General features: G+C 40.2%; 1 protein-coding gene across 3 annotated transcripts; it reads left to right on the top strand.

The window, feature by feature from the left end:
* Positions 1-24,791: 24,791 nt before the first annotated feature.
* Positions 24,792-27,055, top strand: LOC147880763 (Ribosomal L28e protein family). Of its 3 annotated transcripts, none has more exons than XM_087371190.1 (4): positions 24,792-24,903; positions 25,071-25,219; positions 25,315-25,460; positions 26,740-27,055. In XM_087371190.1, coding segments are annotated over exons 1-4 (438 nt in total). In that variant the 5' UTR covers positions 24,792-24,901; the 3' UTR covers positions 26,881-27,055. The 3 variants fall into 3 exon arrangements, with proteins under 3 accessions (XP_087227316.1, XP_087227314.1, XP_087227315.1); XM_087371188.1 differs by having other exon boundaries at positions 25,315-25,475; XM_087371189.1 differs by lacking the exon at positions 24,792-24,903 and having other exon boundaries at positions 24,929-25,219; positions 25,315-25,475.
* The last annotated feature ends 285 nt before the right edge of the window (positions 27,056-27,340 follow it).

Genomic DNA, 27,340 nt, shown 5'->3' with positions numbered 1-27,340 from the left:
GACATTGACATAATAGTGGAGATGAATGTTAGAGTCTACATTAGATTTAAACTACAACCAACAATTAAAACTCATCAATCTCTCTCTCACCTAGACGAAAGATATGAACCCAATGTTTATAAAAAATTATCATACCTCACATAGGCCACTTTGGATCTTGAGCTGGTAGATTCAACCTTATTGAAAAACACATTAAAAGAAGACATCATACAAGTAAAGATCCTCGACTCATGGAAATAGCTCTAATCTATACAAAATAAAATACCCACATGTTTCATGTGAGACATTCTACAAATGATGACAACTATTAAGAAGAATCAAATATCTTCGGATCCAAGATATAAGAATTACACTAGTGGTGACTAGCTCTCCGTAAAGCCTCAAAGAACGTAATTGTCTAATTCCAAGTTGGAACTTGAACTATTTGGACGTCATAATTTAGAAGTCACAAATAAATTCTTTCTTTTTTTAAATTTGTTAGCATACTCTTGGCCCCTACAAGTTTTAGTTCTGAATTTGAAGGAAATGGCAATGGCCATGTTTAAAAAATCAAAATTTGTAATTACCTTGTCGATGATCATTTATGGATAGAGGGGCTACTAGAATTGCTCTCCTTATTCTCTCAAATAAGATTCACTATGCAGTGAAATCATCATTTCTTTTAAATACAAATTCACTATACATATTAACATAATGAATACAATTTCATTATATTTATACAATTATTATGTTTTTTTAATAGAGTCTCACCATATTCTAATACCTCAAACAAGAAACTAGATAGGAAAAAAAGGTTTATATTCCATTGTTATAGAAAGTACGTCTCTTATAATTTTTGAATCATGCTAAATTTTTTTCAAATAGTCTTAAGTCTTTAAAATCCATTGAAAAAATAGACCAAGTTTTCAAAACAAACAAGACAGCATGAATGGTAGTGAATGCTAGTGTTTGCTCTAAAGACAAGTTCTACATCTAAGGGGACAATCTATGAAGATTTAAGTAGAGATTTGTATGTGTGTGTGCGCACACGTGAACGCATGCGTACGTGCATGCATGTGCACGTGTGTGTGTGTGTGTGTGTGTGTGTGTGTGAGAGAGAGAGAGAGAGAGAGAGAGAGAGAGAGAGAGAGAGAGAGTCTAATGACCAAAAGCCATGCTAAAAATATTACCAATGCTAGAAAATAAGAGTTCCTTTACCTCCCAATGTTTCTTGAAAGAAAAAATCCACTTCTACATATCTTTCACTCTTTAAACAACACGCTCTCTTTAGTAAAAGTTAGAAGAAACTCCAACAAGTTCTTATGATTAATCTAAGAAGTAGGGTGGACCAACATGGGAAAAAAAGAATCATCATGGTTCGCTATCCTTATTATCCCTAACTATTTTGTATGGAGAGGGTGAAAATGAGATGAACAATTCTGAGGTTTTATAACCCTTTAGTGTAAAGGTTAGACATCAATCTAATCTAGTTTCGTTTTAAGGATTCCATTTCCTACGGCATATTTGATCTATAAAGCTCATTCTACCTCTTCATAGAAAATGTAGAAAAACTTAACCATTTAAATCTTTGCCTAATTGTTAAAAATAAGATCCTATGGTTCAATATGCATCAAGTCCATGTGTGCTCGCCTTGGTTATATATATACTTCCAATATTTTAAGAGCTCACATACTTCCATATATATAATGCTATAAAGTTATAAAGGGGGCCCATATATATACTTCCATTATTCTAAGAGCTCTCATAACCATAGTTTAAAGGTTATAAAGGCCATAAGATGTATGATGTAAAGATCTCTAAATAGTCTATTTTAGAAAAGGATGAGAGGATACAAGATATCCCCAACTTTTCAAGATCATAAACTTTATGTGGCTATTTGAAATAGGCACTCTAACATATACTTATCATAATCACCTCTCTATATCCAACCATAAAAAGCCTTTGTCTCGACCCCCTCCTTATCTCAAAAAGGGTTACCGGTTCATAAAATGAGTTCAAGGAGCATTAAGCATTAAGTATATCTAGCATATTCTAAGCAATTGTCATAACACATTAAAAGTATAATCTCTCTATCTAGAGAAAAGGCAAATCCAAAGTCTTCAAAGGAGGATCCAAGCGACATTAATGAATAGGAGACTTCCTTATGCATATAACTGATGTAGTGGGCAGAGAGTAGGAAAGGAAGGTACTCGTCCTATCTGTTGCATGACATAAATCTCTCCATCCTTGGTTAAGCTACCAACTCATCGCATCTCTAAGCCAAGGTTTAATAATGAAGCTACGGGAGGCTAAAGGTCTGCCAACAAAGCTACGGGACCCTGAGCATGGTTCTAAACATAGTCTGCCTCTCAGAGCCATTGTGCTAGCTTAATCCACCTCAGAAACAAGTAAAATCATCCAAAATGGAGACTAGCAATGGTAGTGGACTGTTCTTCGAGCGAGAGACCCATCTCAACATTTGAAATTTTCACTCCTTTCCAAGATCTTCTCGTCTGAGTCATTGCTTAGTGATATATGTTGTTTCTCAGTGTAATGAAATCTACAGTAAAAGTTCATGTTAATGTCTACATGCTTGCCAATCTTCTCTTCATCCTCAATGTTATTTCCATGATAATATCTTACTACATGGATGGCCAAAAAAGAAGAGCTAGAGACCTTCACAAGGATCCTGATGCCGTGTTTATGGGGGAGAGAGTGGAAGAAGATCGCATATTATGGACTGCCTACATCTTAAATAAAGGAAGCTTGCCATCAAATGAAAAGAGTTGTGGAATAGTCTTAGCGAAGTCGCTTATGCTAATTCAAGAGACAGATGCGAAGCATGACTCCAAGGACTTCAATAAGATTATCACTAGGATTTCAATATGCTGGAGCTACTACATGGAGTAAGTTGACATTATTGGTCCCAGTCGCAATGGTAATCCCATACATGTAGTTGAAATTGCAAAGCATGGGAAAGCCAATACATGTATGTAAATGGTAGTTTGGATAGCCCATCATAGCTCACTTCAACATTGATGAGCCTTGAGAAGGAGCCGATGCAGAGTGGTTGAAGACAAGAAGTTGGCCAACCACTGTATCGATCTCTACGCATTCCTCTAAAATCCAAGGATTCCTGCCATTGCCCATTCCAAATGTCATGGCAGAAGTTTCCATTCCGGCTGCAAGCATGTCCTAAGTAGGAAATAGAGATTTTATGTATAGCGAGTGATAGGCTTGTAGAAAAATGACCATAGAATCTGTTTGCATACCAGCAGCCTTGATTGTATTGTCATCAAGCTACTTCAAGTTACTCAATTGATTCTACAAGCGTATAAAAAATCCATGCCTTCTCCTTGGGTTTCTTCCAGTGCTCTTGAACAATCCTTTGGCAAAATGCATCCAGTTTCTTGTGATGAGATTTTGTCCTGCACTTGCAAATCCAGCCATCTGAGACAAGGAATGTTATCTCTGATGGTGAATGCTCCAATCACATTTGAAGTGAGCTATGGGTGTGCAGCAGATCGAGTATTCATAGCCAAAAACTAGGCCAAGGCGATCAAGACTAAAATTTGAAATATGAAGGAGGGTAGCAACCCAAATGAGGATGATCGAAACTCAATACATTGGTAGTTGAAAGATATAAGGAAGAGCACTTGTGGTCGAGGGGGAATATGAACGAGGAGTAGCTTGCCTGGAGTCTCGACCAGTGTAGTGTGAGACTTGAGGGGTGATGAAAGGTAGAGAAAAGTGGCTCTCCAAGATAAGATCATTTGGTAGGTGCACATTTTGGCATAGCTGGCCTTGCACAACTAGACTTAAAATCTAATTATGGGCCGCTTATGGAAGGTTCCCACTTTATATATACGAATAGCCTCACCAATCTATGATGGGTTAGGGACCCATTGTCATATGATATTCTATTGGATGAAGAATTGCATCCATTGAGAGAGGTCTTTGTCAGATCTTGTTTTGGAAAGGAATTGCCTTTAGTGGTTTTCAACAAATACATTTAAGATGCCAAAAATTGATATTTTTTATTTGGCATTGGTATTGTTTTCTTTTATGTTTGATAAGAGGCCAAACATTGATATTTTTTATTTGGCATTGGTATTGTTTTCTTTTATGTTTGAAAAGAGTTTGAGTATCAAGTGATAGCCTAGCGGCTCTCACTTATTTCTATTTTCTAAGATATTGTATGGGATTGAGAGGATGAGTGGAATGGATCATTGTAAATACCATAGGTATGAATTATAAATACCTTGGTATGGGGTGAGAGTTATTTGTGTATGGGATATTATGGGGTTTTTAGAAAATAGGAAGAGTGAGTCATATAAAGAGGTGGGCTCATGTCCATGTATTCCAATAATATAAGAGCAATCACATGCCAAGCGTGTGGAAGGCATGTGGAGGAGTGTGGATTCAAGAGGAATCCTTCTAGAAATCCTATGTGGAATAAGGAGGATGTGGACATATGGAAAAGAGAGGGTCCCTATGGGCTCCATGTGGGGAGACTCTTGACTTTCTCAATATTTTAAGAGTCTTGAGCATCTTTTGATGGGACACATGGCAAGAGTAGCAAAAAAGGATATGGATGGTGACATACGGGCTTATGCGATTGATGGGGAAAAGAATCTATAGGTAGCAATTTTAAATGGGTGAAGGAGGGTGACAAAATCTTTATAAAAGGAGCCCTCCTCTCCCTTGTTCATCATCTCTTCCGCCATTCGGCCTCATGTTGCTATAGCTCTAGTCTCCTCAAGCCTCTTCCATGAGCCTTCTCTCCCTCTTGTAGATATTCTCTTATATAGAATCTTGAGTCCATCTCTCTCTAGTTTATTCTCTCTATGAGTAGTCTTAGAGCTTCTGCTCCCTCTTGTATGTATGAAACCTCTTTTTCTCCCTTGTGTTTGTAGTATTTTGAGTGGAATCTCACTCTCATGGCAATGAAAGTCACTGCTTATCATTTTCATTGAGTCTCCATTCCTATGTTCTTTCTCTCTCTATTCAAGTCTCTAAAGTAGTTCTTGTTCGGCCACTCACTGTGCACATATGGTCCATCCATTTCCTGAGCCACCATGCAAGCTTCTTTCTCTCTTTTAGGCGAATTCTAGGAGTATTGGATCGTTCATAATTGTGGAGCCTTGAGGGAGTAGTTTGCTCAAGCAAAATTAGCATGGGTGGAGGGTAGTTTTGATGACAGTTTGACCCCTGTTACTCGGTAGTTCGATTTTGATGAAGCTTATATCAACACGAAGATCTCTTTAAGGTGCATTTTTCTATGTGATTAGATCTTAAATTAAATACTACTATAAAAAGTTATGAGTCTCTATGTTTGACAGTTTATTTTCATGATAGTTTTTACTTTTTTTCAGTAAACTGTCCATATCTCTTCAACTAATTATTTGTTTTCAACGAAACTTATATCAGCGTGAAGCTCTCTTCAACCTGCATGTTCATATTAATTAGATCTTGAATCAAATACTATTGTAAAAAGTTATGAGTCTCTGTGTTTGACAACCTATTTTCATGATAGTTTTTACCCCCTTTTAGTAAATTGTCCATATCTCTTCAAGCAGTTATCTGTTTTCAATGAACCTCATATCAGCATGAAGCTCTATTTAAGGCACATGTTCCTATGTGATTAGGTCTTGAATCAAATACTATTGTAAAAAGTTATGAGTCTCTGTGTATGACTGTTTATTTCTATGGTAGTATTCATCCCACCTTACTAAATGGTCTCGGGTGTACTTGATTGCATGTTATGCCTAATATAGGCATGTGTTTCTGATGTGATGAAGAAGATGCCTAGAAGAACTCTGTTAGAAGAGATTGCAACCCGTTTAAGAGAACTTGAAGATTGTGAAGGTGATGCTCAAGCTATTCGCACGGTCATCGTGATCATATCCTTTATGTTTGCACTCTTGAATGTGTTAGTGAATTGGCAATGCCGGCAGCAAGCACAATGATAGATTGGGGATTGTTTCATGCACTGGCAGCTTGGTGTAAAGAAGAGTTGAGTCTTTGGGTAGTTTTTGACTATAACAGTGGAGTGGTGATTCTCAATGCTTTCAACTTCTTTTGCTATGCAAATGATGGAGTACAATATCTTGAAGTTGTTATGTGCACTTCCAATTGTGACAAGGGTGATTCTTGAATGCATGTATACACAATGTTTTCGTGGTGCTAGTTGGTCACTTATTTTTGAAGATTTTGTTGAGGAGCACATTGTGGAGGGTTTTCAACAAGTGGTTATGCATAATAAGTTGGTCTTGGTATACTAAGGCTCCGTGGGATCTTGTTTGGATCTTGTTTGGGATATTAGTTGGATCTTGGCATTTCCTTTTTGTGTTTCATCATGGTGAAGATTCCAGTGTTTTGAGGGACCCAAGGGGAAGACTCGGAGTCTTATCTTTGGGATTTTGTTTGAGGATGCCAGCATTCTAGATGGTCCATGAAGGATCGATCAGAGATTTTTCCTGAGTTGGCATGAGGCCTTGCCGAACTCTACCAAGGAGGACTGGGACCAAGTGGTGGTAGCAATGAAGCAAAGATTTGGGGCAGTGGAGTCGCCAAATGCTTTGATGTTGCAGTTGGACCGGTTCTATCAAGGAGAGGGTGAGATGGTCTCTACATTGGCAATCCGATATGAAACTTTATGGACAAAGTATGAAAAGGGCAGCTTTGTGAGTTGTGGCATCTGCATCATCGGCCCCTCAAAGTCTCTTAGGGATGGAGCACTTAAAGATGAGCAAATTTGTTATGGCTTTGGAGCCTCGTCTTTGCTCAAAAGTAATGAGTAAAGATCTAACAACATACGTGGAGGAACTTCGCATTGCAACCAAGAAAGAAGCTTCTCTAAAGATTGAATCCTCTTTTGTGTCTTTAACAGCTTCAACTTCTAAGGTGGAGATAATGGGCACTCCTCAGGTACCAAAGTCCTCTGAGTTAGATCATAATATCTCCCAATTGATGGCAGAGTTTGTTGATTTGAAATTGCATTTGGTCAATGCACGACAACCTAGAGCACCAAAGAGTGAAGATAGGCCTCGAGATAAGAGTGGGGCCACTTACTATGAATGTAATGAAAGGGGTCACTATCACCCCGAGTGTCCTAGATTGAGAAAGAAAGAAGAAAAACAAGTATCCTTGTCAGAAGCTTCTTCAGGGGATGAGAAAAGAGAGATAATGATGGCTAAACGGGGGTGTGGTAAAGCAAAAGAAGAAGAAGAAAGCGAGGAAGAAGTAAATGAGGAACATCAGGAAGAGGAACACCGTAGTAAGAAAAAGAAGGCATCTGGAAGGAGAATTAGCCAGTCAGACTTTCCTTTAAGACAAGGCATTGGAAGCTATGACTTGTTGTCCGACCTTAAAGAAAAGGAAGCTCATATCACCTTTGGTCAATTACTTGCTTTGTCTCCAAAACTATAGAAAGAATGGGGAAAGCTAGCAAGCACAAGAGTATCAAAGAAGAAAAAGACAAAAAGTTCCATTCCCATTGTTCAAAAGGTAGATATAGATGTTGGTGATGATGTACCTGTGGTTGATGTGATCATTGATGGTCAAGTGATTTCTAATGTTTACATTGATGGGGGTGCATCGATTAATGTCATAAGTGAGAAGACAATGATAGATGTTGATTAAAAAAACTCTAGTACTACCTCTCCTTATCGCATCAAATTGGCTGACAACACTAGGGTTAAGACCTTGGGAGTTGTGAAGAATCTGGAAGTGGATGTATGTGGAATTTCTGTGCTGACTACTTTTCAGATGATCCCTACCAAGCCAGATGCACGTGCCTATCCATTGATTTTGAAAAGGCCTTGGCTATGCAAGGTGAAGGCTATTCAAAAGTGGGATACTAGAGAATTGATTTTGCAGGGAAATGATAAGAATGTCCACTACAACATCAGAAGCCGCAAAAAGAAAGTTGTTAAGGAGGAGTCTTCAACATTAGAGAGTTCGAGCTCTAACTTAACCAATGAAGAAGAAGAGACAGCGTGTAGCTCTGAGAAGTCCAGCTCAGAGGGTGAGGTGGAAGGAGTGGCCTTTGGTCTTTGTCTTGGTGTTGATCGGGATGAGTCACGAGGGAACAAGGTGGTGGTGCAAGAAGATCCTGTAGAGACACTTCATGTGGAGGATGTGGAGCATACTAAACAATGCCAATGCAATGAAGAGATTCTTGGTGATTCTCTATCAGGTAGTGAGAAGCTCCAGTACTTGGATATGTTAGATGATTTTCCATACCTCTTTGCAACAAGCTATTCACAGGTTTGACCGATCTCTCTTGTGGAGCACAAGATTGAGTTGAAGCCGGAAAGCAAGCCAGTTGTGCAACGCTTAAGGCGATTGGGGGTGATCCAAGCTGAGGCACTAAAGAAAGAGGTAACACAACTACTTGAGGTGGGATTCATCTTTTCTGTTGATGATTCAGAATGGATATCTCCTGTAGTTGTCACACCAAAGAAAGGAAATAAGTGGCGGGTTTGTGTGGACTTTCGTCCTTTGAATGCATGCACTAAGAGGGATCATTTTCCTTTGCCATTCCAAGATGAAATACTAGACCAAGTAGCAGGGCATGAGATGTATTCTGTATGTCATGGGTGTTCTGGGTACTTTCAAATTCATATTTGGGAGGAAGATCAAAAGAAAACATCATTTGTCACACCTTGGGGAGTTTTTGCTTAGAGAAAGATGCCTTTTGGGTTAACCAATGCACCAGCTACATTTTAAACATTCATGAGTCAAGTCCTTGAGCCTTACTTGGGAAAGTTCATAAGGGTGTTTTTGGATGATTTTTGCATTTATTCTCAGCCTATAGATCACATGGAGAAGTTAAAGATGGCCTTACTGAGGATTGATGAAGCAAAAGGGTGTCTAAATCCTAGCAAGTGTCATTTGGCTCAAACAAAAGTAGTCTTATTCGGGCATATTGGGTTTGAAGAAGGCCTGCAAATGGATCTTGACAAGGTTCAAGCAATCATGGCATTGCCAAGTCCAGAGAGTGTCACTGGCATTCGCAAAATTCTAGGAAAGAGCAAGTATTATCAATACTTTTGTGATGATTTCACAAAGATAGTGCATCCCATGAACTTGTTGACAAGAAAAGGAGTTTCTTTCCAATGGGGTGTGGAACAACAAGAGTCTTTTTAGCAACTTAAAGAGGCCATCAGTAAGGGCCCAATATTAAAGCCCCCTGATTCGTCTCAAGACTTTTATGTAAATCCAAGTGTATCTTTTCATTCAGTTGGTGTTGTATTGCTACAAAAAGGAGAGACAGGTAGAATGCAACCCATCTATTATGCCAGCTGACAGCTTACAGAGGTGGAAACAAGGTATGAAGAAATGGAGTAGCAAGCTCTCTCTTTGGTGTTTTTAGTCAAAAAGTTTCACTCCTATTTATTACCTCGACCATATTTCTTCCTTACCTCTCAGTCTGTATTAGCATATCTAGTTCGCAAGCCTAATCCTGGGGGGAGATTTGCAAAATGGTTGTCAGAGCTTCAAGAGTTCTCTCTCTCTTTTGTCATTGAAAATACCACTAGGTCCACTATGGCAGATTTGCTCATAGGATGGGAGGATCTAGGAGAAGAAAAGAAATGTAAGGAGAACATTAAAGATGAAAGAGATACACCACCAATAGCTTTTGTTTTGTATTTTGATGGGGCTTTTAGTCCTTCATGCCAACAAGGAGCCAAGGGGATGGTCTTGATGAATTCTAAAGGTCAAGAAGTATGGGCAAGAGGACAAGAGTTTCCAGGTATCACAACTAACAATGTAGCTGAGTATAATGCTTTGATTCTTGGTTTGGAGGGTTGTCTTCAAAGTCAAGTTAAAGAATTGGAAGAGGAGATTCTCAGCTTATTTTAAAGCAAATGCAAGGGCATTACAAGACAAGAAGCCCTCATTTGAAGGAGCTTAATCAAAAGGCTATGGCACTATGTAGTCAGTTTGATTTTTGCAAGTTTGTTCATATAAACAGAAAAGAAAAATCAAAGGGCAGATGAGTTAGCTACTCAAGCCATTGTAGTACAAGACTGGGGGGTGGTTTCTATGGTAGACACTGAATGGCCAGAACTGCAAGATGTTCAGCAATAGAAGGCATGTTTCCTCGAGGGTTAACACCACAACAGAAGCAGAGATTGGTAAGAAAGGCTTTTGTCCCTATACTATTGTTGATGACATTCTTTATAAATTGGGAAAAGACAAGATGCTATGTCGGGTGGTCCATCCATCTCTTATCCAAGGGTCCCGTAACCAACAACTTCGGTGACACCATCCAAGGATAGAACATTACTATTAACTCTAGCTCCTCTAAGGCCCACCCCCTTAAAGCCCTCACTAAAGAAGAAGAGAGAAGGCCAAACCATCTAGCAAGCTTAGGACCCACATGCCAAAGCAAAGGAAATAAGGAAACAAGAGCAAGAGGCTCTCCAAAAGTAGGAGGCAAAGCTCAAGCAGAAATAGGAAGAAGAAGCCTGAAAGGAGGCTGAAGTGGCAAAGAAGCTTAGGGCACAAGAATGGGCTTTAAAGAATTCAGTAACACAGGACAAGCCTCTCATCAACATCCCTCAAGAGCATGGGCCAAGCTCACCACCATGTCCCACTGAGGGCAGGGCAAAAACTCTTATAGCAAAACAACTTCATGAAGCAACATCAAAGATTTGAGCAAAAGGGCAAGGTTAGGCATAGTAGAAGCTGCCTTGTTATCCCCTCACACTCGAGTCCTTGGCCACTACAGCTCCACTGCCTACAATTCTACACAACAATATGCCCAGCTAATGAGGGATGATCAGAGTGCACTGCAGAAGGAGAAGTTCTTTATGGAAGCCCTAGCATCCATGGCTCATACAGCCCAAAATATCCTGGTCCACAAGTAAGAGTACATGCCTTTGTTACACACAATGCCTGGTTGCAAAGTAATAGCCGCCAATAGTAGTTCGACAAGGCACAAGCCGCACTAGAGAAAGAGGAGGCTAATTGGAAGGTAGTCAAAGCCACTGGCCTTAAAGACATTGAAATTGCCAAAGAGCTCCCTGCCAAGCTACTAGAAACTGAAGAAACTCTCACCAACAGAGAGATTTAGCATCAAGGTGGCACAAGTGCATTTTGAATCCCTCCAATTCCAAGCTACCCTTGATCATCATTAGCACGAGCTCATATAGGCTTGTAGCTTAGTAAGCCACCCAGATTGAGCACTTACATGTATTCCTCCACCAACGACACCAGCAAAATATACAACTCCAAGAATAGTTGCAGGTAGAGTAGGTGCCTTCCCCTCCTCAACTAGACTCTGATGTGCTTCATGAAAGACTTTTGTATGACTCTACATGTGTTGCATCACTCGCCCTACACTAGTTGAAGACATCTTCAAATACTATCTCCACACCATTTTTGCCATTGCCACACTCAAATTTTCACATCCTCTCTCTTCTTCTTCCTTTGACCTACTCTTTTGTTGTAATAATATGCAAGCCTATCCTATAATCACCATGGCTTATTTTCATGAGGGCATAGTCGTCCAAGATGATTCTAACATTTTGAACCTCAAATACCACTCAATTGTATATAACTTTATGGTCTGGGTTTGAGTCATCCAAGACTCTTCCCTCTTCTCTAATGAGACACCCATGCTGGAACTCCTAAAACCTAGTCACTTGTGAGACATGCCTTGCAACCCATAGTCCTTAACCACAAGTCTAGATTGGATGCATTTGTTTGGCTGACAAGACACTCAATACATTTCCTAGCATCTTAATATGCATAATAGCCAATGCTATCACCCTATAAGAATAATTGTGCTATATAATAATATCCATGAAGCCCTTCAAAATATGATGCAATTGTATGGCCGACAAGACACTCAATACATTTCCTCGCATTTTAATATGCATAATAGCCAATGCTATCACCTTGCAAGAATAATTGTGCTATATAATAATATCCATGAAGCCCTTTAGAACATGATTCAAACTGTCTTTAGCTAGTTTTATGATTCTCATGTAGCATACCCCACGGGTCTACAAGAAGTAGACAGTGATACCACATAGGGCATACTCAACCAATCTAGCCACTGCACCTCACCTAGATTCTACTTCTACTACAAATGCCACCACTAACCCATCTCAACCATCCACTTCACAACACAACCACACACACCCACAATACGATGCAACCAGAGTCTCTTGGCATGGAGGGTCCCAAAGATATGGGTAATACCACTTGGTATAAAGTCCTAAAGCCCATACTCTTATTAAACATCGAGGGTCCTTACAAGGAGGAGGACAATGAACAAGTGAGTGAGGATATGTATGAGAAGCCTACCATAGGAGCCCCCTCTAGACCATGACACATAGTATCAAGCCAACATGTCTTTTCACATGATCAATAATGTCTCCGACGTCAAGCAATGGTTAAACTCCAAAGTTTCCACTTGAGCTAAAAAGATATTATGAAAGTGCATGCCCTTACCGACCTAATGCAAAAGATTTTCTGAAAATGGTGGTGAGACAATGACAGGTGGACCCGAGGGGTCTCTAAACATCTAGATCCCAACAAAGTACCACAAACATATATGGACATAGGGCTACACCCACTATGGCAAATCCTAATTTTGAAACACGAGGCCTTTTGCATCTGCGATGACGCTGGCTATGAAAAGTTTTTGAAGCCATGAAGGCCTCAAATTTAAATATTGTGTATAATTTTCTAAGGCTTGATTTTCCACAATTGGGCACCTCCTATGCACTGGCAGCATAGATGGAGGAGTTTAATGCTACTTTTGCCATGATAGTAGTAGCTGATCCAGTACCCACCATTCATTTTGTTGTTGGACATTCACACCCAAGAGCCCATTGCAAAGGAGAATCGTTAGAGGCCATGGTTTGAAATAGTGTTCAAACTCAACACTCGCCCTCAATTTCCACAAGTGATGCGGCTATATCTATGTGTCCAAAATATTCACGGTCACCATATACAAACATTTGAAGATATATTCGAGACACATTTTTGGAAAAATTTCCACCCATGTTGCCTAATCTCCCACATGCTCTTGAACTAGCATCGCATCATGAACAATGCCCTAAATTCCAACATAATGCACCAAGTTCGATGATCGAGAGTAGGAAGGGGGCCATGCTAAACCAACAGCTAACAGTTCATAGATGTGCCAAATGTTTTGCAAGGTAGAGTGGATAAAGATGAGAGGATGAGACGTAGACAATGCAAAATCAGCCTTGGAGCTATATGTGCCCAAGTGCTTGGAGAGAGAGAGAGAGAGAGAGTAGGGTTGGCCCTCCCTTCAAAAGGTGGAATGTAGAAAAGGCCAAATGTTTGACTTTGGTCTTCATTGCTTTCTCAACAACAATGCAGTTCTTATGCTTTTACAAAAGCACACACCATGGTTGTTCCTGTCTCCACAAAGAAATTGCACACCCCATGTAAAAACTAATGAAAAGTTAGATATAACTTACCGTATCATGTTTTCCCACGAATGACAATGATCCATTAGAGCTTTTGCAACAACTGATGCTCTGTGGGTAGAGGAATGGAAAATAATAAAGCTCCAAACTAGAGCTTTGCTATGCACCTCCGACACCATAGCATCAATTTTCTTTTGCCCCAAAGCAATGTTGTTGACACTTCCCTTTAATTTGAAACCATAGGAAATGTCGGCTATGGCTAACTTGTAAGCACATTTGGGAATATTGGCAGCAAAATCCTCACAAAATCCTTCATATCATAGCAAAAAACATTATAGTAATTAACACTTAAGGGTCAAAGAGAGGGTTGAAGCTCTTCATATCATTATCTTTCTTCAAAAGCAAGAGACCATCTCTCCTATTCTTTTCAAGTCTTGCTGCTTCTATGTGGGCAAGAAATTACTTGGACAATGAAAGTACAAGCTATTGGATTTTGCTCTAGTGGTCTACATTACAAAGAAAAGAATTATTAAAACGATGCTATGCTTTAATGAATAGCAAATAAGAAATCTAATGATATACTTACTATTTTTTTGAATGCAATGAAGAATGGCTTCAAGGACTCAAATGCACTAGAGATAGGATAATATGTTACTATATGCTCCCAAGATTGTACATTGAGCCGGACCATCGTTGCTCTTGCATTCTTATACAAGTCTTGTGGCTAATAAAAAGAATACATTGAATTATACATAAACATCTTATAAACATAAATAAAAATAAATGTATTAAAAAAGTGAGCATAGGAGCTTAAATTGGGCATCTCATCAAGGGTGAGCTCTCGTGCCTTGGACTCAAGCCAATGTAGAAAGTATGACCTTTTCATCTTTATTCCTTGCATTGATCTCCACAATGTTATTTTCATCTCATCTGACAATGCCTTCATAGCAACATCATTTCTTTTTCTCTTTCCTTCTAGAATGACATTGGGCTCATCCATTGACTTCACCTACTTCTACCCCTTCACCTCCCCCTTTTCCCACATATCAATTTTTTTATCTTGAAGAATCCATATTGAACTTGATCTAGATGCCAACTGGAAAAATTGGTCATACCTCCTCATGGCATTAGCACATTTGGTCTCATAAAAAACTAAACCTATTTCTTGGCAACAATGAATCCTAAATTGAAGGGTCACCTTCTCATTAGTTCTCATGAAAATGTAGGTATTTATTGTGGAAGAAATGGATTCTCTATATGAAAGTCATACCTTGCTCGTAATTGTTGTCATTGTTGTGATCCCATGCCAATAGATTGGGTCTCTTCCTTAGTGAGACTACCATATATTTTACACTCTGCAATTTTAACGTGTGGGGAGTTAGGATACTCAATGCATAATTGTGTCCTAACCTCTGCACTATGACACCCACCAATCACAAAATAATTGTAGCTATTTGTTTAGACCACATCAAAACTAGCCTTATCAAGACACTAAGCTAGATCCACCATGATAGAAAATGGGACCACACTTGCAAAAGGATTTTTTTTCATCTTGATTTCAAATTTGACCCACAAAGATGGTGTGCTGATCTAACCTCAAGAGGTCTCCTATAGTATCTAGGTCCACAGATGGCCTAAGCAGTTTCCTTGTCTAAATAAGGAAAGTCTTAAGATCAACAAGATCTATGTGCACAATATTTTACCTTTTAACATTCTCGCTTGAATCTACTATGCTAGAAGCTTGTTGCATGCTGAGTACCCTAGTGTCAACATCGAAATCCTTAGAGCTAGATGCTAAGAGTCTTTCTTTTGTTGAATCTTCTTCCATTTCTTTCCTGCCCCCTTGGGACTACACTCTATAGGCCCAGGTGAGGAGTTAGTCCTAGTCCTCTTTTTGCTCTCACCCTATGTGGATTTCCTACTCTCAATCTCCAATGACCCTTTTTCTCCAAATTGGAAAGAACCAATACTGGTAGTAGATTAGAGTTGGTCCTTACTATTTCTTTAACTAATTCTCTCAATTGAATATGATTAAATTTTTCAAAATCACAATTGATCTTTGCCACTAAGATCTCTTTGAGAGGTGATCCCAAATCCTTTGAAAATGTCAAGGTCACAAAATCACTACCATCCTTATTATAAGAGAGGGACCTCATCCTCTAAGAGAATAGCATCCCTTGCCAAATATAATAGCAAGCTCTCATTGTCCTTGTGCTCTAGATACCATCTATTGTAAGGATATTGATGGGTGGCCTTGGAGATGTCCTCGGAGCCTCCTTGGGGGGACTGCTCTGCTACCAATAATGTTTGCTAACCTAGTGGTTTGACGTTGAGAAGGTCCTCACTACTACAGCTTCTTTTGGGCTTCAGATGGAAGCAGATATTGTCCTAGCTTTCTTGGGGGTTTGGTAAGAGTTAGAGAAGGAGAGTAACCCAAAGGTTCAGAGTCCTCTCTACACAGCTTGACTTTGAGCTTGAGTGGTCTACAACAAAAGAGCATGAAAAAATAGCATTTATGTTAGAAAATTTTGATAAAATGATTACACAAAGTCCAAAACTAAGGTTAAATAAATTCTGGAGCACAAATTCCTTTCTTTAATGAAAAAAACATACAAAAAACCTAGCAAACTCAATATTGTAGTATGCAAAATTTAGTAAAGAAACCCCAAAGTATGGTTGAAAACCACAACTTTTCCTAAATTTCTCATGAAAATTTTGGAAAATTTAATTAGGGGATCACCCAACTAGATTATTCCATCAAATCTGATCCCAAGGATGGGATTTGTGTGTAAAAACACACTCTCTCTCATGCTTATCCAATCGCCTAGGATCAGAATGCTACGTAGGCAAATTCATGCTGATCTGATCCTAGGGATCAAAAGTGCATGCAATTCATAGAAGATCTGCTGAGAGATCAAGACAAAATCATTTCTAAAGCTAAAACTTTCCAAGGGTCTAAACATTAATAGACTTGATTGCTTGTCCAATCCCGAGGATCGGATAGCATGCAATCTCACACAAGGATGCATGCTAATCTAATCCCTAGGATCATATTAGCACCCAAATAGGTGCTAGTCCGATCTTAGGGATCGGATTAGTGTACACATAAGGTTGCACACTAATCCAATCCTTAGGATCGGATTAGTGCCTATGTGGTCACTAATCCAATCCTTGGGATCAAATTAGTGCTTATTTGTCGCTAATCCGATCCTCGAGATTAGATTTGCATGAGGATTACATTTTTTAATAAAAAAGAGAATTTATTTTAATTCCAAATCTTTTGTATCATAAATTACAACAAAAATGGAAAAATATCTAAAATGAATCTAATTATTCCACTCACTTTTGGGGTTTTGTTGGCATTTTGGAGGTTGGTTGGGACTGTACAGGCTATCAAAGTTGGGAGGAGGGAGATTATGTTTTGGGGAACAGTGAACAATGAGGGAGATAATCATATCAACCTAAATTATTATTTGAAGTCTAGGATTTAAATAATTTTAAAAATATTTAACTTTTCAAATAACTAAGTAAAAACTTATTTTTTATTATTGGCTCAATATAGATAAAAGTTTCATATCTTAATATGCACTTTCCAAAATATGGACCTCAAAACTCATGTTTTTTCATTATTCTAGTCCTTTTTGGGCTCCATTTTTAGGGTTGGTTCATATCCAATGCCAGGCTTTCGTTTAGGCATTTCCTTATTGTAACTGTGATCTTCAAGATGTTTGTCTTAATCTCAACCTATGAGCTAAGAAGTACATCTTCATCTAAGTCATCTCAAACTACAAGCTTCATTATCCCTCATGAACCTTCAATCTCTTCATACAACCCGAAATTCAACTATGAGAACGTGTTATCTCCTTGTTTGAACATGTTGGTGGGCAAACGAATTTCAAGTCCTCATATGAGCCAGATTCCTCAACAAAGATTAAGCATAAAGAAGCAACACAATAGTTCCAAAGTTACTAGTGCTTGCCTAATGTTCATTCTACTACCATGCAAAATATGAATGCATAATTATCACCTATGATTGCTCCAATCCCATTTGCACCTTTACCTTTAGTAGCTAAACAAAGTGCATCAACTCCTCACAAAACCCTAAGAAAGAAGGGAAGGATTCACATTTAAAAGAGATCCACGAGTTATGGTAGGAGAAGAATACAATTCCGGACATTTTTCCTATTCATGTCTTACCCATTCTTTCAAGGCTTGAAAAAAAGCTTTCTCCACTTTGGCATTGGTGTAGACTTCCTTTGCTTCTTGAAGAGCACTAAAGGCATATATACTTGGAATTACTGCACTTTGTCTCAGGACTAGCCAGCTTGTGTGGCCTTTGGGTAGTTTTTATCATTTGGTTTCTTTTTGCTTCCTTGTTATTAGTAGTACCGGTTGGGATGCAACACTTGGTGTTGCCACACTATGACTCTCAATGCCAATGATTCCAAGAGGTACAACTGGCTTTGCTTCATGTGGTAGTTGAGGATTTGCTCTGAGTGGGCAATCCATGCATGCATGCCCAACTCCACAATCTTTGCACACTGGTTGGAAAGTACTTGGGCTACCTTTATGTGGGCACTTAGCAATTCAATGGTTTTCTCCACATCCAAAACACTTGATGAGTGCTTGCTCGATATGTGGTTGGTCTAATTGATTTGGCATACATTGGAATGAGTCCTTCGGTGCCATCCATGTAGTACATGGGGTATTCTTTTTCATACTCGTACTACGGTTCCAGTTCTGCAAATTGGAGTTGTTTCACTGGGGCGATAGTAGATTGGGGGCTCGAGGATACTATAGAGGATTGGGATTTCTCAGTAGTTGAGGCAATTGTGTCCTCACAAGAATGGGATTAAGCCATGGCACTTATGCATTTGGTGCGAGTGCTGGCTGCCTATATGTTAGGATTGGCGCATGCTGGTACTGTTGGGGTCAAGGTTGTGCAACCCTCATATTATAGAAGCATATGTTTGCATCATGGCCTTCAACACATTGCAAATGTCACACCATAGCCTTGGGGGTTGGGCCACTTCTGATGGGTTGAGTCTATTCCTCATAATTGGGCACTCATTGGCCATGTGGTTGGCCATACAATGTGGGCATCATACATTCTCTCATCTTGGGTATTGTAGCACCTAAGAAACGTGCATCTTTTGCTCTATGGTGTGCATCATTTCTTCCTTCACCCTTAAGGCTAGGGCTTCCACTCGATCCTTAGTGGTGTGATCCTTTGTGGAAGTGCTTCCATTCTTGGAAGATTTCTTGTTGCAATGACATACACAATTTAAAAATTATATGAAGAAATCCAATTGTGTGGATGGTGGAGAAGATGTTAACGTCTTACCAAAATATCTCTATGATGAATGGGGTCTCCCACCCATGAAAAGGATTAATTTAACATTCACCTTCATGCACAAAACCATTGGGCATTGTGGATGGGGTATCCATAAAGGTAGCAAGAATCTGTTTTTCCCTCCAATTTGCAAGCTTGGACCTACCCAAGACATCCTATCAAGTCTCACTTGGACACCCTTGGTTACAAGAACCATTAGTACTCCCTGACTGGGGAACTCATAGACTCACCATCCAAAATCATGACATAGCAGTAGTGAGAGTCAATGTGGGGATAGGTGCAATAAAATGCATTGTACCTAGACCACTAGATGATACCCCCTCATCCATGGTCTGCAAAAAATCAAGCCTCCCAAAACAGATGTCTTAGTTGGTGATACACAAAGCAATATCAACAGTTGGATTCAAGCATTGGCAACCATTGACAATTGCCATACAATAGATCTAGTCCTCCTGGCAATTGATGCAAAGGTCATACATGTAGAACCTCCACTAATGCATGAAGGCCCAATTGACCCTAAAATCCAATTTTTATCGCTTGCATTTATTGGAATAGTTATCTAGAAGAGGTTATTATTGATAGTTATGGCTCTGGATGGAGGTTGACAATGCTCAATTTGATAATGATCTAGCCATTCTCCATGCAATGATGGCTATTGAGCTTCCCAAACTCGGGGCTTGGCATTTTGCGAGTAAGTTTTTATGAGTTTTGCAAGTTTTTATTGATTTTTTTCTATAGCTCATGGCCTACCATTAAAGATTGTATGGTGTAGAACTCTTACAACCACCTTGATCTCTAGCTATAAGGATTGATTTGACTCAACCATAATGATTTTTGTAAATGGGAAAATTTAAGTAGAACTATGCATTTAGCATTGGGAGAAATTAAAACTACTGTTTTATGCAAAACTTGTATTCTTACATGCAGAGGACCCAATACAAACAAACACATCTCCCACAAAACTAGAAGTTACAGATGTTCAAATATTTGACCTATGGATGACCATCATTACTTTGCTCCATTGGTACAAATTCATTGGAACAAAAGAAAACTTGAACTATGTTGCCAAAGGGGTATAAAATCCTTGGAAGAAACAAAACTTTTGATACATGCACAATTTGACTCTTTAACACTAGAAATGAGCTTAGAAGGCTTAAAAACCTTGAAAACAATTGCAAACATGGGTACCTTTAGATGAAACCACAAAATGCCATCTCAAAAAAAAGTTTTTGGCACCCTGTCTTTATAGCTCTCCGGTGAGCTATTGTTTTGGCTATTTATGCTTCGCTCAACCACGAATGCAATGATGCTTGGCTATTGCTTGCTTGCCTTTATAGCTTAACAGTGATCTATTGACCCAAGGTATTTATGATGAGATCTTGTCCTCTAATAGAACTAGCTCCATGGTTTCCATTGAGTGTTTCCTATGTTTATGAAATATATTGCTTGGTTTTATTATTATTTATACTTGCATGGTGATATGCAAGAATTATAACTAGCCACTAGCTATAAAATTTATGAGTTTTAATTGATTTTTTTCTATAGCTCATGGCATGCCATTAAAGATTGTATGGTGTAGAACTCTTACAACCACCTTGATCTCTAGCTACAAGGATTGATTTGACTCAACCATAATGATTTTTGTAAATGGGAAAATTTAAGTAGAACTATGCATTTAGCATTGGGAGAAATTTAAAATACTATTTTATGCACAACTTGTATTATATGTAGAGGACCCAATACAAACAAACACATCTCCCACAAAACTAGAAATTACAGATGTTCAAATATTTGACCTATGGATGGCCATCATTACTCTGCTCCATTGATACAAATTCATTGGAACAAAACAAAACTTGAACTATGTTGCCAAAGGGGTATAAAGTCCTTGGAAGAAACAAAACTTTTGATACATGCACAATTTGACCTCTTTGACACTAGAAATGATGAGGTTAGAAGGCTCAAAAGAAAACGACTGCAAACATGGGTACCTTTAGATGAAACCCCAAAATGCCATCTGGAAAAAACGTTTTTGGCACGCTATATTTATAGCTCGCTGGCGAGCTATTGTTTTGGCTATTTATGCTTGGCTCAACCACGAATGCAATGATGCTTGGCTACTACTTGCCTGCCTTTATAGCTTAACGGTGATCTATTGATCCAAGATATTTATGATGAGATCTTGTCCTCTAATAGAACTAGCTCCATGGTTTCCATTGAGTGTTTCCTATGTTTATGAAATATATTGCCTGGTTTTATTATTATTTATACTTGCATGGTGATATGCAAGAATTATAACTAGCCACTAGCTATAAAATTCACACATAAAAATACTTGAAAAACTCACAAACTCGCAAAACAATGGCTTAACAAGAGATATGAGGCTATGGGGATGACCTTATAGGATATGGAGGTGTGGTGGGCCGAGTTCTCATACCATTCTTCTTGGGCCAGATGGTTGCAGTTTTGTCCAGGAATGTAGCATCCTGGACAACATTTTCACCTTCTGGGAGGCAGTGGATTGGGCCACAGAAGGAGACAGACTCTTGCTATCCTTCTCTTGGATTTTGAGAAGGCGTATGACAAAGTGGAGTGGCCCTTCCTTGAGGGCACGATGAGGAGATTGGGTTTCTTTGAGAGATGGATCCATAGGGTTTCAACACTTCATGTAGGGAGTTCTAGCTAGGTGACCATTGGCAGGCACATGAAAGAGGCATTTCCTTTATCCCGAGTCGGTTTGACAGGGTCGCCCTCTTTCCCTCTTGCCCCCTTCCTCTTCCGCTTTGTGGCGGAGGCCATAGGTTATTTCCTACACTCTCAGGCTGCTGGTCTTTCAGGCATGAGGCTCCCAATTTGACAGGAGGATGAGTTACTAGATTTAGAGTTCGCGGGGATGACACAATGTTGTATGTGGGGTCAGTGGTGGCAAGAGCCTGGAGATGGTTAGGGGGGCTTTGGCCATCTACTATGAGGCATTCGGGGAACGGATGAACTAGACCAAATCCATAGGCTTCTTCATGTGTATGGAGGAGGTCCAAGAGATCCGTGATTGGGGGATAGTTCTTGGTTTGAGGTGGGTCTCCTACAGATAGACTATGAGATACCTAGGATGTCAGCTGGGGCTAGATATCGCTGTAGAGGAGCAGATCACCCCGGTTCTAGAGAGCGATCGGTGCAAGCTTTTATATTAGACTTTGGCCAAACTCTCCCTAGGAGGCAGGGCCCTTGTTGTCAACTAACTTTTACTTGCTACATCCTAATACATTACATCTTGTTGGTGCTTCCACGGGGGCTACATGGGATAGATCAAAATATTGGTGTGCAATTTTCTTTGAGCGGGATTGGATGGCACATGGAATACCAAGCCTAGAGTGGCATGGTAGACAATAATCATTTCATAGGCTCAGGGTGTGGTCTAGGGAATATAGACCCAAAGATGCAGAGCTAAGCCCTCCTAAGCAAGCTAGTGGTTTAGGGGCTTACACCTTGCATTGATCCCTAGAAGCTCCTCCCAAAGAGAGGACTTCTCAAGAACACCCCTCGGATAGGTGTACAGTGGCAGTAGTCCTACAGGTGGATTTTCTTAGAGGCACCACTCACAAGGAGAGGATCCCCCTTCATGCGGAGTTTGATCAGAGTGTGCCATGTGGCATAGGGTGTTAGGAGGACTCATCCAGGCCAGCCTGTCTTGCAGAGAGGAGTTTGAGAGACATCCTATTCTTTGCCACTTAAAGGTCACAGTCGATGATGGTAGGATGCTTAGAGAGAGGACACACATTAGTTGGGCACAATGGGAAAGCAGCCCAGCAAGGTCCTTTGGGTCCTGGAGATGGCTCCCCAGGGTATAGATGATATAGCATAGTCACTGGCTCACCTACAGGGTACAAGAGTACACATGGCCTAAATCAATGCATCGATCCTTGAGTCATGGTGGGAGGGGCTGCATAGCCCTTGGACTCCTCATTGTTGGGACGGGCAGTTCTCATCACGGATGGGAGTACATTTCATGTTCCATTTTTTTAGAGAGCACCTGGGATTCATCTGACGCAGGTTTTATAGTGTGGGACTAGGTGACCTATAGGGTGAGTCAGAGAGATGCAGAGGAGCTGGCAGCCCTAGAGGATATAGAGTGGCAGAGGATTAGGGTGGTTGGATGGTTGGGCAAAGAGTGGAATATAGATCTGGCTAGGCTTTGGTTGTGGGGGGGCAGGTCTCTTAGGGATATCTAGTGGGACCTGAGAGAGTGGTTCTAGCCAACGCAGGCCTCTTAGGGATATCTAGTGGGACCTGAGAGAGTGGTTCTAGCCAGCGCAAGTGGGGCATGTAGACAGAGTAGAGGAGGTACCTTTCTTTTCCTATATGACCAACATTGGTAGACATATCCAATTGGAGGCAGCACCATGGATCCCATCAAGGGAGTGACACTAGCTGGAGCAAGAGGTCCCCTCTAGGGAGGTGGTCAGCCAATTTTGGCCACAACTATGGTCTGGCCTACGACCACAAAAGATATCCTACTTCTTTTGGATGGTGGCCCATAAGGGCCTACCCATAGGTTCCTGGCTAGAGCAGATGAGGGTAGATGGCAGGTGTACCAGATGCACAAAGGGCGATCGTCAGACTTAGCCGTGAATAGATTACTGATCATGGGGTGAGCCTTCTAGGTTTGAAGATTGACCCTTATAATTTGTTCGTCCTTGTGCAAGAAGATTCGGTTGGAGGACCAATCGTGGACTAGTCCTGCTGCGCACATAAAGGGTTTGAACCTAGAATTACACCATAACGCCATGGAAATCCATAGCGACAGACCACACACTGTATGTGAGGCCAAAGATTTTAATCTTCATGTCCCTCAAGCCCCCCACCGGTTGGGTGGTCGCACACTAACTTGATCACCAGATCAATACTCTTAATCTCAAGTCGTTCGCACTAGATCTAGCACTATTTGGTGACAATGCTAACCCCTACTCCTTGGTCTAAGGTTTCCATGGAGCTCTTGTTTTGGTAGGTTATTGGAAGTACAACATTACTGTCATTGGTCTCAAAGTACTACCTAGTTTATTGACCAGGTCTGGCTCTTCCGTGGGTTTCCATTTTCCAAGTGAAAACCCACGAGCAATGAGTGGACAAAAGGTGAATATACTGTCTCAAGTCATTTTTGGGGAGCACAAAATTCCAAAATTTTTCAAGGAATATGTAAGTACATATGAAATATGAGATAGAAATATACCTTTATATAATGTCCATATATAATGTTAGTGGTGACTTATTTTATGACTTTCAAATATCCCTCTTTTTCTTTCAACATTGGATAGATCATGAAATTTTGAGCAAATTTCCTCTTTATAGTGCCTCAGGCGGAGCTAAGAAAAAGGTATAACCCGTTTTTAATAGACCCTCCAAGTGTATTCTGGTAGAGGAATATGGTTTGCAAAGCTTGCCTCAACCCTATTTCACCAACGGAATATCCTTGGAGGGCTTCTTGTAGGGAAAGGGGTCCATTCAATTTTGTCTTCAAAGGGCTTTCACCAACTCGTCACTATTCCGGCATCTCAAGCCTATTGATCAATGCATCACTCGTCACCTAGTAGTTTAACAAAATGTGATAGTAAAGGCTATAACTAGTTTGTGATCAATGAATTAAAAGTCCTATAGCCCACCTAAGAGCGACTATCGAATAATGGTTCACTCTATCCAACCCAACCTCCTTATGACTATCCTCCTATTGCTGATTCGACTTCCTAGTATACTAGGAGGTAGTGCCATGTACCCCTGTGCATTCTTGTTTTTGCCCCTATATTGGTAGAGCTACTAAGTGGGATAACAGGCATTAGGTCTCTATTGCTTATGCCTGATGTTCAAGTCTATAGTTGCTACAACAAGCCTCATGCGCTTGCAAAAAAACAAGAGTGCACGTGTGTATGGGCAGTGCCTCTTGAGTGCTTTTGGATGCAAAGGAGAAAGCACAGGATTTTCTTAGTAAGTTTACTAGTTTTAGCCTGAAGGTGCTCTCTAAAAGGCAGTTTGAAATGATGATCTCATTTATTGGTAATACATTTTTGGTGGGTTGGCAAACCGAATGGTACCCTAGAGTATGCAACATAAACCCTAATCGCTCTGCAAGCGTTCTCTTTCGGTCCCACACTCCTTGATGTACGTCCTTCGTTGCTTATGCCCTTTTGTTCTCCTATTCTCTCGTCTCTCTTGTCGCGTTCTTTCGTGTCATCTTGTCTCTCTCTTCATCTTCACCGCTATTGTCCGCTGCTCGATATCGTAGTAAACTATTCTGATCGCTTTCCTGGAGTTTTTCCTTTCTGCAGGATGGCCGGCGTATCCAGCGATCTGCTTTGGCAGTTGGTAAAGAAAAACAACAAATTCCTTGTTAAGAGGAACGGCAACGGCAACGCCTCTGTGCAGTTCAGCAGCGAGCCTAATAATCTGTATAATCTCAACAGCTTCAAGTACTCAGGTTCGTTGTGGTGACCGTTTAAAGTCAGGTTTTTTGCCGATTTACCATTTTCTGCAAGAAGGAGATTTTTCTAAATTTTCATTGATTATCTCCAGGCTTGGCGAATAAGAAGACTGTGTCCATTACAGCTGCTGGTGAACTATCTGTAGTGCTCAGCACCACCAAGACAAAGAAAGCCAATAAGCTCAAAGACTCTATTAACAAATCACTCCTGAAGAGGGATTTTAGGCGAATGTCTAAGGTGGTTGCAAATCAGGTGAGCTGCTTTTAGCAATTTTGTTGTTTGCGCAGAGTGCTTTCCGGTCTTCTTAATCTAGTTTTTTAAGTGCTTGTTTTTAAAGATGAACACAAGCAAATATATGTACGTAAATAAACAAGTTGAATGACTTTTGTTATTTATTAATAAGGCCTGCCCAAAAGGAGTTGGAGCAAGGGTGCAGCTTCTAGGCTACATCACGATAATGTGGGCTTGGAGATCGAGAGAGAGAGAGAGAGAGAGAGAGAGAGAGAGAGGTGGGAGAAAATATGAGAAGAAGTGGGAGAAAATGGTGGAACTGCCAAGTACTCTCCTGAAAAATAAAATAAGTACAAAAATAAGCAATTTTGCTTTCAAGGGCCATCGTCTCAACTTAAGCCTCCCTGATGGCAGGCCAAAAATAGCATGTTTGTTAAATCTCGTATAAGCGCCCGCCCCCCCCCTCCCCAACACACACCCCCCCCCCGTGCGCCCACTCCCACTCCTCCCTTCCATGCTTGTGCAACACCCCAGGTAGCACAAGGAGCGGTTGAAACATTATGTCCACGGTAGGCTTCTTTTAGTATGTGGATAAGCCACAATGGGAAGCGTGGGCTCTGATGATAGACATTGTTGATGATACATAGAGCAGGAGCTGCAATGCGGTGTTAGCCTGAAGGAGTCATGTATATGTAGGACAGTGCTATTATGGTCTTGCACAATATTGTTCCTGTTCTTGGTCTCAAGGATGGGATCCAAGGTCAATATGAAAAACTGTCTGAAAAGTCTATATGTTGCTAAAAAAGGTAGGAAGGGGCAGCACTTAGGCAGAACTGAAGGAGTTGAAGCACATTGAAGTTTGGGGCTGCTGTAATGGAAGCCCTAATAGCCTTCACATGAACCCTGAAGAAATCTGCAGAAGATTTTCTCCAAGTCACCTCCAACCGGAAAGAGGAAAACATTCCTTCGTAGGTATAAATTGGTTTGTCTTCTGTCTGTAACACAAGTTGATGGTTGCTGCTAATGTGGTAGCAGGTTTTTGAAGGAAGTTGTTTCACTCCTTTAGCATAACATGTTCTTTCCAAGAAAGTGGATACATGTTTATCGAATGCGTTTTTCCTCAATTATGGGTAATTAATGCTGGGTGTCTTGTTGAACGAAGTTGTTTCACTCCTTAGCAAAGGTAGACATAACATGTCCTTTTCAAGAAAGTGGAAATATGTTTATCGAATGCTTTTTTCCTCGATTATGGATATTAATGCTGGGTGTCTTGTTGCTTTGACAGGTTGTGGAAAATGGTTACCGTCCAGATTTGCAAAAAGCAGCTTTAGCAAGGCTAAGTGCTGTGCATAAAAGCCTTCAAGTGGCAAAGTCAGGAACTGCAAAGAAGAGTGCAAAGCCCTCTAGGAAGGCAATCAGAAATTGAGTGTTGTTATAGTTTTATATTCCTCAGGAACTGTTTTTTTATAACTTTGAAGAGGGTGCTCCATGTTGACATGTGAACAGCTTGTGTTGTTACTATGGTCTTTAGACAATTCCATGTGACCATTGGCGTGTTTTTGAGTTCTAGCTGCAGCAAATATGAGTTATGTTTTTATGTGTGTCTGGCATCTTCCCACTTGGGCTACTTGGGGGCATGGCAACCTTCAAATCTGCCAATTGTGGAGTTTCTGAGTCACAATTTAAAGGTGGGAGTGTAAGATATTCATCATCTTGGTTTTTGACTTTCTAACTGGTAATGTAGCCATGTGTCTCCAATGGGGCTTGCTTGTACCTCGCTGTGATTTGTGGCATGCATGGCTTTATAACATAATGGTTTTGAAGTCTGCGCATGGTCAGTATCCACAAGAGAATCTGTTATATTTACATTGTGGAGTTTATATATA

This window comes from Dipteris shenzhenensis, chromosome 32, assembly GCF_047967505.1.
Source record: "Dipteris shenzhenensis isolate YYH24624 ecotype China chromosome 32, Dip_SZ_1.0, whole genome shotgun sequence".
Lineage (NCBI taxonomy): Eukaryota > Viridiplantae > Streptophyta > Polypodiopsida > Gleicheniales > Dipteridaceae > Dipteris > Dipteris shenzhenensis.
Note: the sequence above shows the minus strand (reverse complement) of the source record. Positions and strands in the feature narration are given on the sequence as shown.

What these genes read in the sequence shown, in the direction of transcription:
- LOC147880763 (XM_087371188.1), top strand. An exon ending in CAACAGCTTCAAGTACTCAG is followed by an intron (nt 25,220 to 25,314) that starts GTTCGTTGTGGT and finishes GATTATCTCCAG; the next exon opens with GCTTGGCGAATAAGAAGACT. An exon ending in CTAAGGTGGTTGCAAATCAG is followed by an intron (nt 25,476 to 26,739) that starts GTGAGCTGCTTT and finishes TTGCTTTGACAG; the next exon opens with GTTGTGGAAAATGGTTACCG.